At 42.1% G+C, this 16,962-nt stretch overlaps 1 protein-coding gene across 4 annotated transcripts in view; it reads right to left on the bottom strand.

Moving 5' to 3' along the window:
- SCRN1 (secernin 1) overlaps positions 1 to 9,586 on the bottom strand; it is a 69,012-nt gene extending 59,426 nt beyond the window's left edge. The window contains exons 1-2 of one of the 4 annotated variants that reach the window (XM_063605664.1): positions 9,118 to 9,248; positions 7,543 to 7,767 (exon numbers count right to left, since the gene is read on the bottom strand). In XM_063605664.1, the coding sequence (XP_063461734.1) occupies positions 7,543 to 7,568 (26 nt within the window). In that variant the 5' untranslated portion in view covers positions 7,569 to 7,767; positions 9,118 to 9,248. Of the gene's footprint in view, positions 1 to 3,508; positions 3,528 to 7,542; positions 7,768 to 9,117; positions 9,250 to 9,433 lie in introns of those variants that run through there. The other 3 variants (XM_003833371.6, XM_003833370.5, XM_057302839.2) reach the window with 3 other exon arrangements.
- Positions 9,587 to 16,962: the final 7,376 nt, after the last annotated feature.

Raw genomic sequence — 16,962 nt, forward strand, 5'->3', positions numbered from 1 at the left:
GGTTGCTTTGAATTATGACCTTCCTATTCCCACCATCTGTCTTCCTCTCCCATCAAAACAATGCATTGTGTATTCTGATCTTTTCCCATTAATGTGATTTGATATGTACTTTGTTAACTCTGTAAACTGGGATTTAAAAAAAAAATTTCCAAATCATCCTTAAAATGGTCGTTAGCCATTTAACTCTCCATCACTAAAAAATTAGCCAAACATTCATTTTCTACAGAAGAAATAAGGTAATAAGATGTAAATCTTGCTGGTCCAAAAACAAAGGGTTACTTTATATCTGGCAAAGTGGAATTTAAAACTACTTTGTAAAAGTCCATTAATAATGTCCATTAATTCTAGAGCTACTTGTTGTGTTTTATCATTATCAAATTTAAAACATTTTATTATCAAAAAGGAATATATACACATATATGAATACATGATTATGTATATGTATATACCTATATATGTGTGCATATACATTTATGTAAATATAAGTATAGGTAGGTAGATAGAAAGATAGGCACATAGATGGATGGATAGATAGATTTTAAAAGACCTAGAAGGATTAATATCTAACTGGGAGTTGAGAGTGAGAGTAAAGATGGGGATAGGGAGATAGAAACTTTAAATTTTACTTCATCTAGTTATATAGTTTTAAAATTCTTTACAGCAAGCTCATATTGCTTTATTGGTCTTTTAATTATTTTCTAAAATTTGATCATTTCAGTGCTTAAGAAGAACACTTTAAGACATTTCATTAATTCTTCCAGGTCACTAGGGCATTGCTAAGTGCAATAAAAAAAAAATACACTAAAGCTTTACCTTAAGAAAGAGGTGAAAAAGATAACTCAGGAAAGCTTTTGATCACTACATAATTTTAGTTAGGATTTTTAAGTCACATGAGTTACTAACATATATTTTGAGCCCCTAACCACCTACAAGCACTATGTTCAACTGCAGGGAAAACAGAGCTAAGATGTCTCAAGGTTTTTATCATTTGGAAGAGCTGTCTATGAACACAACCAAGAGAGAAAGGTAGTAACCCAACTTAGGATATTGATCAGAAATGTTTATGAGAGCTTTCAAACATGCCTAGCTGACAGGGGAGTAAATTAAGCACTTGGAGATTTAGGTTAAATACATAATCATTAAGAACAGAAGAAGAGATCATGAACCATCTCAAGCTCCTTCTCCAAGCTTCAGGTGAAGTTCAAGTTGGCAGGCCCCAGGCTCTCTATCTACTAGCCTGACTGAGTGAACTGACATTCCACCCAGTTCCCTTCAGCCCCATACAAGATTAGGTGAGGGCCCTGATGACACTGGGAGCTTCTGAGGAAGGGAGGACAGCTAGATATGACTAACATATACATCACTTCTTACCTTCTTGGACATAAAGAACCTCACCTATCACAAAAAAATTCATGAATGAGAGTATGTGGTCTTTGCCATCCCTTCCACCTATGAGAGCCTCATAACCATGCCTAAGCGATGTTGAGAAGAACATTCCATAGAAGGCTCAGATTGTGGGCAGGTATGGGAGTGAGGGTAGAAAGGAGGCAAAGAATGGCGGGAAAGGACACACCTGTCACTAGTACAGGCTAGGCACAAAGTCTTGGAGGCCTGTGGCTGATATACTCTGACATAAAGCAAGCAATACTCTAGCTCACCCCCACTGACTCTTTTCCACACTTATGGGCTCTTCCATTGGTTTGTTTCCCAAATCAAACTTTTAAAAAATTGACAAAGTGTTTCCAGTGTTCCTCTGGGTCTGTGATTGGAATTATACTGAATTTACAGATTCATTTGACAGGGGTAGCTAAAATAATCACAATCATAACATCTAAAATTGTATGCTAGAACATTAAGCATTCACCATGTGCTTAATAACATGCTAAGTCATACATATACATATATGTGTGCGTGTAATCACTTAATCCTCACAATAACCCATCACACACGTATTATGTCCATTTTACAGCTGAGAAAATGAAAGCTACAAATGGTGAAGTGGCCAGGTGCTATAGCCCATGCCTGTAATCGCAGTAGTTTGGGAGGCTGAGGCAGCAGGATCAGTTGGGTCCAGGAGTTCAAGACCATTCTGGGCAACCCAGAGAGACCCTATCTCTACAGAAAAATAAAAATAAATTAGTCAGGTGTAGTGGTGTACACTTGTGGTCCCAGCTACTCAGAAGGCTGAGGTGAGAGGACTGCTTGAGCCTGGGCGGTCAAGGCTCCAGTGACCCATGACTATGCCACTGCACTGCAGCCTGGACAACAGAGCGAGACCCTGTCTCAAAAAAAAAAAAAAAAAAAAAAGAATGGTGAAGTGGTGAAGTACTTTGCCCAGGGTTGTATAATTAATACGTAGTGGAGTGAAAATTCAGACTCCAAAATGCTCTTAAACACCAGGCTGCCCTGACTCTATCTTCTCAATCAAGGGCAAGAAGTGTCTCTTCATTTTTTTTTTATTTTTTATTTTTTTTGAGACGGAGTCTCGCCCTGTTGCCCAGGCTGGAATGCAATGGTGATCTCGGCTCACCACAATCTCCACCTCCCGGGTTCAAGCAATTCTCCTGCCTCAGCCTCCCAAGTAGCTGGGATTACAGGCATGCACCTCCATGCCCAGCTAATTTTTGTATTTTTAGTAGAGACGTGGTTTCACCATGTTGGCCAGGCTGGTCTCGAACTCCTGACCTCGTGATCCGCCCACCTCGGCCTCCCAAAGTGCTGGGATTACAGGCGTGAGCCATCACACCTGGCCCAAGAAGTGTCTCTTCTTTGGTGTGAGCTTTTTTTTTAAGTTCATCATTAGAGTTCTATAGTTTTCTTTATAGGGATTCTGCCATTATATGTCAGTTTACTAGAGAGAGAGATGCACAAATCCTCAATGAAGAAAACTCTTAAGACTTTATGGTGACATGGCAGAAGATTTAAAGAACAGAGAATGTTCCTGTTCTTTGCTAGAAAGATTCAGTGTTATGTAAAAAAGTCAGCCCTCCCTAAATTAATCTGTGGAGTCAATATGACAGCTATCAACATATAAATAGGGCTTTTGGAGAAAATCTGACAAAAAATGATCTTGAGGTCCATCTGCAAAGGATATGTGGGATTAGCCAAGTTTCAGAAATGAAAATTAATGAGGAAATACTAGACTTATGGAATTAAACTATATTATAAAGTTCCAGTATTAAGATAGTTTGTTACTGATAGAATCAGAAGTAGAAAGTCCTGAAATATAGCCATATAATGTAGGAAATTAGCATATGATGAAGACTGAATTTGAAACTGAAATGAATAAGTGTTGCCAGAATAACTGACTATAACAGGATGGGGAAAGGAAGAATGAAATCCGTAGAGATTGGTCAGGCGCAGTGGCTCATGCCTGTAATCCCAGCACTTTGGGAGTCTGAGGTGGGTGGATCCCTTGAGGCCACGAGTTCAAAAGTGGCCTGGCCAGCATGGCATTACCTTATCTCTAATAAAAATACAAAAATCAGTCGGGCGTGGTGGCGCTCACCTGTGAGCCAAGCTACTCGGGAGGCTGAGGCACAAGAATCACTTGAACCCAGGAGGTAGAGGTTGCAATGAGCCAAGATTGCACCACTGCACTCCAGCCTGGGCGACAGAGTGAGACTGTCTCCAAAAAAAAAAAGAAAAAAAAAGAAATCTGTTGAGATCCCCAATTCACTCCTAAGCCAAAATAAATTATTATAATTTAGAATTTTAAATTTTTACAATTAAAACCACAAAAATACAAATCATATGGATAAATTTTTAAAATAACATTAGCAAGCAAAACATAAACTCAATTCAACAAGGAAAATATAGACTCAATTATAAAATAACTTAAAATTTCTTGTGAGGCAAAAGTTTTTTAATGAGAAACTAGGAAATACATCTGCATCATACATGAAAAAGAGATAATTTCCCTTAATATATATAGAGCTCTTACATACCAATAAGAAAAAGATGACCACCCCAAAGGAAAAATATGCAAAATATATAAGCACCAGTTAAAAGAAGAACAATTATAAATAGCCAAAATATTTATTAGAAAATATTTCTCTCACTCACAATTAGAGAATTACAAATTAAAGGGCCAGGCGTGGTGGCTCACACCTGTAATCCCAGCACTTTGGGAAGCCGAGGTCTTGAGGTCAGGAGCTCGAGACCAGCCTGGCCAACATGGTGAAACCCCGCCTCTACTAAAAATACAAAAATTAGCTGGGCGTGGTGGCAGATGCCTGTAATCCCAGCTGCTCGGAAGGTTGGGACAGGAGAATCGCTTGAACCTGGGGCAGAGGTTGCAGTGAGCCAAGATAGCACCACTGTACTCCAGCCTGGGCGACAGAGCTAGACTCTGTCTCAAAAAAAAAAAAAAAAAAAAAAAAAAAAAAAAAAAAAAGAATTACAAATTAAAATAAGGAGCCAATTAAATATATAAGGTGAACAAAGATTTAAAAATTTGATAATATCTAGTCTTGACTTGTATGGGGAAAGTAGCTTCGGGTAATTTGGCCAAATCTAACAGATTAAACATAACCAGTGAAGTTGGTAGACAGCTCTTGTTCATCTCATCTTAAAAGGAAGGAGACTGGGCTGGGCGCGGTGGCTCACACCTGTAATCCCAGCACTTGGGAGACTGAGGCAGGCGGATCATGAGGTCAGGAGTTTGAGACGAGCCTGACCAACACGGTGAAACCCCGTCTCTACTAAAAAATACAAAAATTAGCCAGGCATGGTGGTGCGCACCTGTAATCCCAGCTACTCAGGAGACTAAAGCAGGAGAAATCACTTGAACCTGGGGGGACAGAGGTTGCAGTGAGCTGAGATCACGCCACTACACTCCAGCCTGGGTGACAGAGTGAGACTCTGTCTCAAAAAATAAATAAATAAAAATAAAAATAAAAGGAAGGAGATTGATAAGTGGTGTGCTCAAGGCCAAACTCCTAATTAGAGGTGGGACCAGAGCTAGGTCCCAGGTCCCCTAACTTGCAGCCCAGGGCCCTCTCACTGTACTGGGATGTATTCATCTCATTTCGATATGGGAACACAGATGTGTCAGAATGAGGAAGTTACTTTCCAATGCACTGTGCAGTTATGTTAGCCATGCTATTTCTCCATCCTAGCTGAAGTCCCACCACCATAGACCCTGACACTCCACTGTCCCCATGTCCTAGATCACCACGTAGTGTGCTTATTCTGCTTCATAGTCTCATACTCAGCAGTCCCAGCCCACCACATACTCCTTCTCTCCCTTTACAGTTTCCCTGGTCACTCACTTCTTGTAGTCCCTTCTCCGTCCATCCTGTCCCCTTTTCAGTTTCTGTTTTAACTTCTCCTTACATACCCAGTTCTACAAACAGCATTATGAGCTCAGCCACCCTCCAGTTCCTGTTAAAAACCACTAGAAATATAATCCAAGGGCTGGGCGCGGTGGCTCATGCCTGTAATCCCAGCACTTTGGGAGGCCGAGGCGGGCAGATCACCTGAGGTCAGGAGTTCGAGACCAGCCCGATCAATATGGTGAAACCCTGTCTCTACTAAAAATACAAAAGTTAGCCGGGCTGTGGTGGCGCACGCCTGTAATCCCAGCTACTCAGGAGGTTGAGGCAGGAGAATCGCTTGAACCCTGGAGGCAGAGGTTGCAGTGAGCCGAGATCGTGCCACTGCACTCTAGCCTGGGTGATGGAGGGAGGCCCTGTCTCGAGAGAGAGAGCAAGACAGATGCAAACCATATTTGCAATTTTATATTTTCTAGTAGCCACATTTTTAAAAGTAAAGAGAAACTCATGGAATTATTTTTAGTAATATATTTTACCCAATATATCCAACATGTTACTTCAATATAAAATCAATATAAAATTATTAATGAGATATTTTAAATTCTTTCTTCATATTAAATTTTTGAAATTGTGTGTATATTTTACACTCAGCATATCTCAATACAAACTAGCTGCATTTCAAGCGCTCAATAGCCACATGAGGCTGGTGGCTACCAGATGAAACAGCACAGATCTAGACTCTAATGAAAACGGATTTAAAAAAAAATAACTTTTGTTTATCTGTATTCTTATTCTTCAACAGACACAAATTGCATGCATTTCTGTATTTTTACAACTTGCTATTTTAAATATATTTGGCATATCTTCACATTCATCCTCTAATGCAAGTTAGTTTTCTAATTTTTTTATTTTTATTTTTTATTTATTTTTTTGAGACGGAGTCTCGCTCTGTCGCCCAGGCTGGAGTGCAGTGGCACCATCTCGCCTCACTGCAACCTCCGCCTCCCGGGTTCAAGCGATTCTCCTGCCTCAGCCTCCCAAGTAGCTGGGACTACAGGCGCGTGCCACCATGCCCGGCTAATTTTTTGTATTTTTAGTAGAGACGGGGTTTCACCGTGTTAGCCAGGATGGTCTCGATCTCCTGACCTCGTGATCCGCCCGCCTCGGCCTCCCAAAGTGCTGGGATTACAGGCGTGAGCCACCGCGCCCGGCTGCAAGTTAGTTTTCTAAATGGCACATGTCACATCAGCATCTGTCTTCACTTCGATATATATATTCATATTTAGCTCCTATCTGCTCCACTGCCTCAAGACATTCTCCCTGTTCCCTGCCTCCTGCCACCTTCTCCCTCTGCACATCACTGGCTGTGAAGGTTCAGATGCCCAGAAGAAACGTTTTCCACATCTTCACCACCTCTTCACACTAACCCATGCACAATTTCTAGCTCTGCTTTAGTAGATCTAAGGTCACTGACTCATGACTCAGAAAAGTCAAATGCAAATCATAGGAAAAGCCTGTCTTCACTGCTTCAAAGTTATGTTTACAATAGGCTTGTTATTTACTTTTACTTAAAATTAGAAACAGTCGAAAAAAATGAAATGCATGGCCTACTTTGGTTCCTTTTCAAAATAAACTGGCCTAATGGTTCTCCACAAACACAAGCAACTCAATTTTTAATCAAAAAATGTACTTCTTGCCTCAAAGACTTTACTAAAATAATGTTTTTGGTTCTTAACTATAGAAACAGTTTCACCACTGGAAAATGTGAACATGAGGTAGATACAGCTTAAGAAGTCAAAAGTCTTGAATTAGGAAATTAAGGTGTTGTCATTGACTTTAAACACCTATAGACTTTGTAATTCATATTACAGTTTGGCTTCCCATTGCTCGAAGTGTTTGCCTTCCTAATAATGACAGACTTGCTCTTCTCCCCCAGGCTCTAAAAGGTAGCATGTGGGACCCTGGGGAGTTATGAGACCTGGATTTGGGTCCTCACTGCCAGTTGACAGCCAGATATATGACCTTGGCGTCCATTCGCCCCACTGGCCTCAGCCTTCCTGCTGTAAAAAGGGGGTTGACAGCAGGCTCCTTAAGACTGCCTCCACCTCTGCCCCCCGACCTTAGCTCATCCTCCTCTATTCCATTATCCCTGAAGCATTTGCCTCCTCATGTATCTCCTTCCCAAAAGACAAGATGGCTGGCAGCACGGAAGTGAAAAGGGAAAGAAAGGCTGTTTAAAAAAAAAAAAAATTCTAAAATGAGTCACCTTTCAAGAATTTCCCATTTCCTCATGCCTGGGTGCTTCCTCGTGTCGCTAAATCAGTTCTTCCAATGAAACTTGATCTAAGAACCTGGTATTTGTTATGTGCACTGCTCTTGGATGATGTTTACAATGTGCACACATCTCTTTTAAGAGCTTGTAGGTATCAAACGACCTCCAGGTTGTGCATCAAAAAGACATCAGCAGCCACAGAGTCAACTTTAGTTGAGCCTGGAGAAAATCAGACCAAAACCGTAGAGTTTTAACTAGGTTTTGTATCATCTTTTGATAAGTTAGGAAAAATAATTACAGCTCTCCAAACTTCCCACTTAACAACTCCCAGGACCCTGCAGCACCCTAAAATCTAGCCAACTCCAAGAATCACTCCCTACTCCATACCCGGATGAGCCTTGACTCACACTAATTCCCTCCCTGAGGCTTAAGTCAGGGGGCAGCTGATGGTTGTGGTCTGTGCTGCTTCCGCCTGGCCTATTTTTCATGCTGCCATTTTGAATTAGCACAGGTTTCCTCTGCAACTGATGCATCTTCTAACCAGGCTGGGAACACAACACGCGCACACGCGCACACACGCGCACACACGCACGCACCCACCCCACCCGGCTGCCGGACGCAAGCGTAAGTCAAGGCACTTGCATGTTAGAATCAGACAGAAAATCCAGAAAAGCCACGTTATTTAACAGAACCCTACAAGGTCAGCTTTGAGTCAAAGCAGGTAACAGTTTCTTTCGATGTTTTCATGGACATTTTTATTCCCAAATCCGAGTTCTCGCCAATTCTCTAAAGTTCAAGCGCCCCTCCTGCTTTGCAGACCACATTTCTCTCGGCCCTCGCGAGTGAGGTCGCCAAATACTCGACGCCTCAAGAGCGAGCCGAGGAGGCAGAGGCCGACCAAGCCGGCCTCTCGGCAGCCCCGCCCGGCGCCCCGCGGAGAACGCCCGGGTGCGGCTCGAGGGAAGTTGTGTCAAGTCCCACGCGCGGCCCGCGGAGAACCCAGCGGCGGCCCGCGCGCGTCGGCCTAGCGGGGAGGGCTGCTCCGGGACACGGTGCGGCGGCCGCGGGCGAGTTGGACGCGCTAGCAGAGCCGGGCCGAAGGCGGCGGGCGTCTCCGGGCAGCCATGTTCGCGGCGCCCGCCCGCGCAGCAGGTACGGCACCTCGGGGAAGGTGCCCGGCTCGCCCCAGACCCCAGGGTGGCGAGGCCAGGGGCCCACAGGCACATCCCAGCGGGCAGCAGGTTGGCTGCCAGGAAAAGGAAACCCAGGAAGAGCAGCGCGGGGAACCCGGCTGCGGTGCGGGAGCCCGGGGCCGGCATCCTTCCACTGCACCCCCGCAGTCCCCGAGCCGAGTCACCCCGGCTTCAGGCCGAGGCCACCTCTCCTCTGACCGCCCCCAGGCTCCCAGCCCGCCCGGGCCAGCATCGGGAATCGGCCTGGGGTAACGCTACCCGCGGGTTCGGAGGGACAGCGGGAGGAGATGAAGCGCAGGAGGTGGCGATGGCGGGTGGGGTGAAACCGCCGGGAAAGCAGCGCTGCAAACGCCCTGCGCTCCCAGAAGCGGCTCACCTGGGGCGGCGGGCTCCGGGCTCCGGGCTCCGCGCTCCGCTCTCCGCTCTGCGGTGCTGAGGCTGCGGCCGCCGAGGGTGCGGGTGCTGCCGGGGCCGGATTACTGCGGCGACCTCGGGGGCTGCAGCTGCAGTGGCGGAGGCGGCCGCCGGGCGCTTCCCCCTACCCAGACTCCCAGCGCTGGGGCCCGCCGCCCCCCGCAGCAGCTGGCCCGACTCACGTGACCGCGGGGCCCACCCTCCGCCTCCCCCACCCCGGCCCCCGGGGCCCCGCCGCACCCCGCGCGTCTGGCTGCACGGGCCTCGGCGCTGCTCACCGTCGAGTAGGGAGGGGGCCTGGGAGCTGCAGGAGCGGCCGAGAGGGCGTATCTCGCCGCAGAAAGTGGCCCCCTCTTTGCTAGATTTTTATTTCTTGGTTGTGGCTCTCAAAAGGGAAAACCCGGGCTTTAAGGAGCCAGGCCCAGCATCCTTTCGGCGCCTCTTCCCGACGTTTGGTTGCTACGTCCGGGCCTCGGCGCCCACACAAGATTTCCCCGGAGAGAAATGTGTCCTGTACCTTGTTGACTCGCACGTCCAAGTCGAGTCCCTGGTTTTAAAAGTGCCGTCCTGTACCATGTTGGTAAGCCAGACCCTGTCCCAGGTACTTGGACATTGTGGCCTAGAGAGGTTAAGTAACTTGCCCAAGGTCACACAGCACGTAACTAAGCCAAGATTCCATATCTGGGTTAATAAAGTTATGTACAGGGACTTGTGTGGTGTGTGTGTGTGTGTGTGTGTGTGTGTGTGTGTGTGTGTGTGTTGATGCCAGCGTCAACTCCATCTTTTATAAGTAAATAAGAAAAGACTATCTCAAAAGATATGAAGACGTAATTCACAGGAAAATAAATGCAATTCTATCCTGGCACACGAAAAGATATTCAGGCTCACTTAACTGCAAATCAAATATGTGGGGTAGCATCTTCCACCAGCCAGATTAACAAAAATCAAAACATTTTGAGTCTTGCTCTGTCGCCCATTCTGGAATGCAGTGGCAGGATCTCGGCTCACTGCAAACTCCGCCTCCTGCCTCCTGCCTCCCGCCTCCCGCCTCCCGGGTTCAAGCGATTCTCGTGCCTCAGCCTCCCAAGTGGCTGAGACTACAGACCCACGCCACCAGCCTCGCTAATTTTTTTGATTTTTAGTAGAGATGGGGTTTCACCATGTTGCCCAGGCCGGTCTCAAACTCCTGAGCTTAGGCAATCCGCCTGCCTCTACTATCCATCTTCCTTAAAAAAGGAGAATGATCTTTATGTGCTAATACAAAACTATTTCCAACCTATACTAACTAAAGAAAAATAAAAAGCTAGGTGCAGAACGTTGTGTGTGTTATTTGTGGGAAGAAAATATGTATGTATGTCTCTACTTATTTTTGTAAATGCATAGAGTATCTTTGGAAGAGTACGTAAGAACCTGTAATAGATGCCACCAGGGAGCAGAATTGGGAGACTGGGTGCTGGGGAGAGAAGGAGACTTTTTTCCATGCCCTTTGAATGTTGAACCTGTGCTTACAGTCTGACACATGAGTAAACGGATAGTGGGGAAGGGCTGAGGAAGTTGGTGTAGGTACTGCAGAATAGAGCATTGGTTCATAGACTCTTGGAGCACAAAGGTACTTTACTGTTCTTTTAGTCTAGCCAAGAAAACTGTAGCCAATGAGTCTAAATAATCAATATTAGAAATTTCTAGCGGGCTTATTCCTGGGTTCCGCCCAGATCTATGGAATTCAGAGTCTCTGGGGCTGGAGCCAGGGAACCCGCATTTTTCAAGCTCTTTAGTTGTTTCTCTTGCACATTAAAGTCTGAAAGTCCGTGGGGTGTGGGTAGGGAGAGCATTAGGAAAAATAGGTAATGCATGCTGGGCTTAATACCTAAGTGATGGGTTGATAGGTGCAGCAAATCACCGTGGTACACGTTTACTTATATAACAAATCTGCACATCTTGCACATATACCCCAGAACTTAAAATAAATATTAAACATTTTTTAAAAAGTCTCAGAGTCGCTGTTTTATTTTTTGTTTGTTTTGAGATGGGATCTCGCTCTGTCACCCAGCCTCGAGGGAAGTGGCTCACTGCAGCCTCTACCTCCTAGGCTCAAGTGATCCTCCTACCTCAGCCTCCTGAGTAGATAGGACTACAGGCATGTGCCACCATGCCTAGCTACTTTTTAAAATATTTTTGTAGAAATGGAGTCTCACTATGTTGCCCAGGCTGGTTTCAAGCTCCTGGACTCAAATGATCCTCCTGCCTCAGCCATCTAAAGTGTTAAGATTACAGACGTGAGCCACCGTGCCCAGCCAGAGTCACTGTTTTAAATGTCTAGTTTAAGACTACACCACTACTAGAAAGGCAAATGCAATCCTGTGCCTTCCTATAGCCAGTATATGTCATTTGTTGTGTAAAGGATGGCACTTGCACCCCACGCTGCTCCCCTGGAGGCAGCCATATGCTCAGTACACGGATAGGGGATACTGCCAACCTGCCTGCCTGGCCTGAAATCTTTGAAGCCTGTTGGTTTGTCCCTACACAGCCACAGGAGCTGTGAGGCCAGGAGCCCAGGAACACATGGAGATTGAAAGACACCTGCTTTCCCCAGGGTCTGCATGGAGAAGCTTATTATATGGCACTATGAACGCTTATTAAACAGCAGCAATGACTGGGCATGGTGGCTCACGCCTGTAATCCCAGCACTTTGGGAGACCAAGGTGGGTGGATCACGAGGTCAGAAGATCAAGACCATCCTGGCCAACATGGTGAAACCCCGTCTCTACTGAAAATACAAAAATTAGCTGTGTGTGGTGGTGCATGCCTATAATCCCAGCTACTTGGGAGGCTGAGGCAGGAGAATAGCTTGAACCAGGGAGTCGGAGGTTGCAGTGAGCCAAGATCGTGCCATTGCACTCCAGCCTGGGTGAGAGAGTGAGACTCCGTCTTAAAAAAAAAAACAAAAACCAGCAGCAATACATTTATTTTGTCTCTGCTTTGTATCCAAAAGACAGTCCCTACTATTATTTGAGCTGCATAAATAGAGATAAGAGAACAGAACTGTCCAACAAATGTGGAGAACACCAAGAAATATCAGTAAGGGCTTTAATCATTGGCCTCTATCAATTATGTGAGGTTTAACTTTGAGTAAATTATAAGATTTCCATGAGCTAGCTTGCAAGGAAAAAAAATGTCTTAAATGACTTGCAACTGTTACACAGTCATTTATATTCCATCTAGTCATATTCAGAGACTTAAGAGCTAAAAAATACAAGCATAACAGATTTCCTTTTTTCTCTTCCGCCCTGAGAAGGACATGATCCCTACAGATCTCTGCAGCTGAGGCAGAAGGAGATTATAGCTAGAGTCTGTCTGCTAAACATGTCTGGAGGGTACACTCAGTGATGACCACAGATACTAATGGTGTTTTCAGTTTGGAACAATTATGAATAAAGCTGCTAATAATATTTATCTACAAGTTTTATGTAAGTGTAGGTTTTCATTTATCTTGGGTAGACATTAGATTGGTGCAAAAGTAATTGCAGTTTTTGCCATTACTGTTTTAAAAATGGCAAAAACTGCAATCACTTTTGCACCAACCAACCTAATACTTAAGAGTGAAGTGGGTGAGTCATATGGCAGGTGTATATTTAAATTTATAAAAAGTTGCCAAACTGTATTCCAAAGTGGTTTTTACCATTTTACATTATATCAGAAATATATGAGAGTTCCAGTTGCTCCACATCCTTATCAACACTTGCTATTATCAATCTTCTAAATTTTATCGATTCTCACAAATGTGTACTGAAATCTCCTCGTGGTTTTAATTTATATTGCCTTTTTTTTTTTTTTTTTTTTTTTTTTTGAGACAGCATCTCACTCTGTCTCCAGGCTGGAGTGCAGTGGTACGATCTCGGCTCACTGCAACCTCTACCTCCCAGGTTCAAGCAATTCTCCTGCCTCAGCCTCCTGAGTAGCTGAGACTACAGCTGCACACCACCATGCCTAGCTAATTTTTCTATCTTTAGTAGAGATGGGGTTTTACCATGTTGGCCAGGATGATCTTGATCTCTTGACCTCATGAGCCACCCGCCTCAGCCTCCCAAAGTGCTGGGATTATAGGCATGAACTACCGTGTCCAGCCTATATTTCTTTGCTGATTAATAATGGTGAGCAACTTTTCCTATACTTGTTAGCCATTCATATATGTTCTTTTGGAAAGTGTTTAAGTCTTTTGCCTGTTAAAAAGTTTTATATTTTTAATTAGTATTATTATTACATGTTAAGAATTCCTTATATCTGGATACAAGTTCTTTATCATATTTATGTATTACAAATATATTCTTTCAGTATATGTCTCGCTTTTCATTTTATTGGTGGTGTCTTTTGAAGAGAAGATTTTAATTTTGTTATGCTCAATTTATCAATATTTTTTCTTTTATAGTTAATACTTTTTATGTCCTAAGAAATTTTGCCTACTCCAAGGTTGCAAAGATTTTCTTCTATGTTTACATCCAGAGATGTATAGTTTTTTAGCACTTATGTTAAGACCATGGTCCATTTCAAGTAAATTTTTGAATAAGTGGAGGTAAAATTCCAAGTTTATTTATGTGACTATTCAATTGTTCCGGCACCATTTGTTTTCCCCCAGGATTTACCATGCTATTGACAAAAGTCAATTGACCGTGTAAATGTAGGTATATTTCTCAACTCTCTCTTCCATTCTATTGGTCTATATAATTATTCTTTTTTTTTTTTTTTTTTTGAGACAGAGTTTCACTCTTGTTGCCCAGGCTGCAGTGCAATGGCATAATCTTGGCTCACTGCAACCTCCACCCTCCAGGTTCAAGCGAGTCTCCTGCCTCAGCCTCCCAAGTAGCTGGGATTACAGGCATGTGCCACCACACCTAGCTAATTTTGTATTTTTAGTAGAGACAGGGTTTCTCCATGTTGGTCAGACTGGTCTCGAACTCCTGACCTCAGGCGATCTGCCCACCTCAGCCTCCCAAAGTGCTGGGATTACAGGCGTGAGCCACCATGCCCGGCTATGTATTTATTCTTATGCCAATACTATACTCTCTTGATTATTATAGATTTATATCAAGTCTTGAAGTCAGGCAGCTTAAGTCTTCCAAGTTTGTTCTTTTTCAGAACTGTTTTGGCTATTCTAGGTACTCTGCACTTGGTTATAAATTTTAGAATCAGCTTGCCAATTCCTATACAAAATGCTGACTGGAATCACATTCAATCTATAGACCAATTTGAGGAGAATTTACATCTTAATAATATTGAGTCTTCCAATCTATGAACATGGTATATTTCTCCATTTTTTTAGGTTGTCTGTAAGTTTTCTCAGCAAATATTTAGAGTTTTCAGCATACAGGTCTTGGACATATTTTATTTAATAGTTATTTCATGTTTTTGGGTGTTATTGTAACTAATCATTTTAAATTTTATTTTTCAATTGTTCATTGCTAGAATATAAAAATGCAATTGGTTTTTGTATATGGACCTTATATCCTATAACTTTACTAAATATGCTTATGAATTCTATTAACTTTTTCATCATTTGTTAGAATTTTCTCTGTACTCAATCATGTTGACTAAAAATACATTTTTAGTTATTCCTTTTCAATCTATTTGCCTTTTAATTCTTTTCCATATCTTATTGCATTTGCTAGGACCTACTTAATGCTATAGAGGAACAGTGAGAACAAACAAGTTCAGTCATTCACCACTAAGTATGATATTATTTGTAGAGTTTTTTATAGATACCATTTATCATGTTGAGGAAGTTTCCTTCTTTTCCTACTTTGCTGATAGTTTTGTTTTTTCATTTGTTTTTAATGATGAATCAGTGTTGAATTTTGTCAGCTGCTTTTTCTGCATCTATTAAGATGATGAAATGCTTTTTATCCTCTATCCTGTAAATACGATAAAATACATTAATTGATTTTCAAATGTTTAACTGCATTTGGGGGATAAATCTCAATTTGGTTATGATGAATTATCTTTTTTATATATTTCTAGGTTGAATGTGCTAATATTTTGCAAAACATTTTTGTGCCTATTTTTATGAGAGATATTGGCATATAGATTGATACATAGTATTCTTTTCTGGTTTTGGTGTATAGGTGATACTGACTTCATAATATAAGCTGGTAAGTGTACCCATCTCTTCTATTTTCTGAGTATTTGTAGGACTGGTATTTTTCCTTCCTTAAATATTTGATAGAGTTTGCCAATGACTTCATCAACCTGGAATGCAGTTTTGATTGTGAAAATATCTTAAAGTATGAATAAATTTCTTAATTGACATATGGTTATTCAGGTTTTTCGTTTGTCCTTAAGTCAATTTTGATAAATTGTGTCTTTCAAGGAAATTGTCCATTTCATGTAAGTTAGTGAATTTATTGGAAAAAATAATTTATAGTATTTCTTTATTATCCTTTATTATTCATAGCATCTGTAGCAGTGTCTCCTCCTCTGCATTTCTCTAGGAAATTTGTGTCTTTTTCTTTTTAAGGATTAGTCCAGTAGAGATTTATTGATTCCTCTGATCTTTTTGAAGAACCAGTTTTCAGTTTCACTGATTTTCTCTATTGTTTAAACTTTCTTTTATTTACTTTGAGTTTAATTTGCTCTTCTTTTTCTAGCTTCTTAGAACTTAGATCATTGATTTTAGATTCTTTGTCTTTTCAAAGTATATGTAGGAATAAACCTTTACCTTTAAAAATAAACTTTATATAAGTATATAAAGATATAAATTCCCCTCTAAACACTGCTTTAGCATCATCCTCCAAATTTGATATGTTATGTATTAGTTTCTTCTGGCTGCTATAACAAATTACCACAAACTTGGTGGCTTAGCTCAAAACAACACAAACATTTCCTCACAGTTCTGGAGGCCAGATGTCTGAAATCAGTATTACTGGGACGGACTCAAGGTATTGACAGGATCTGGCACCATCCAGAGGCTCTCAGGGAGAATCTGTTCCTTGCTTCTGTCAGCATTTGGTGGCTGCTAGCATTCCTTGGCTTGTAGCCACATCACTGCAATCTTCTAGGCCAGCATCTTCTAATCTCTCTTTCTGTTCTGTCTTCACATAGCTTTCAAAACTCTCTGTGATCAAATCTTCCTGTGCCTCCCTCATAAGGATACATATGATTGCATTTAGGGACCGCCATGCTAATCTAGGATAATCTTCCCATCTCAAGATCCTTAACCTAATCATATCCATAAAGTCCTTTTTATTGCCATATAAGATAATATCACAAATTTCAGGAATTAGGATGTAGATATCTTTTAGGAAGCCATTTTCATCATACCACATGTTGTATTTTCATTTTCATTCATTTTATTTCACTTCATTTTCATATTTTCTAAGTTCTCATATTTCTTTTCCCCATGGGTATTTTTGTTTTATGGCCTAGCTATGGACCATCTTGGTGAATTTTCCATGTGTGTGTTAAAAACCTGTGTATTCTGCTGTTGTTGAGGGTACTGTTTTATAAAAATCAATTAGATCAAGTTGGTTGATAGCACTGTTCAAGTCTTCTATTCCGTATAGATTTTTTTTCCATATTTGTTCTATCAGTTACTAAGAGAGGATTGCTGTAGCCTTGAACTGTATTTGTGGATCTTTCTATTTCTTTTAGTTCTGTCAATTTTTGCATCTTGTATTTTGAGGATCTGTTAGGAGGTACATACATACTTAGGATTGCTATGAATTATTTTAAAATGTCTCTTTTTTCTCTCTGGTAATATTTATTGTCCTGAAGTCTACTTAGTCTAATACTAACAAAGTCACCCTCCTGATTAGTG

This window comes from Pan paniscus, chromosome 6 (genome assembly GCF_029289425.2).
Source record: "Pan paniscus chromosome 6, NHGRI_mPanPan1-v2.0_pri, whole genome shotgun sequence".
In the NCBI taxonomy this organism is placed as follows: Eukaryota; Metazoa; Chordata; class Mammalia; order Primates; family Hominidae; genus Pan; species Pan paniscus.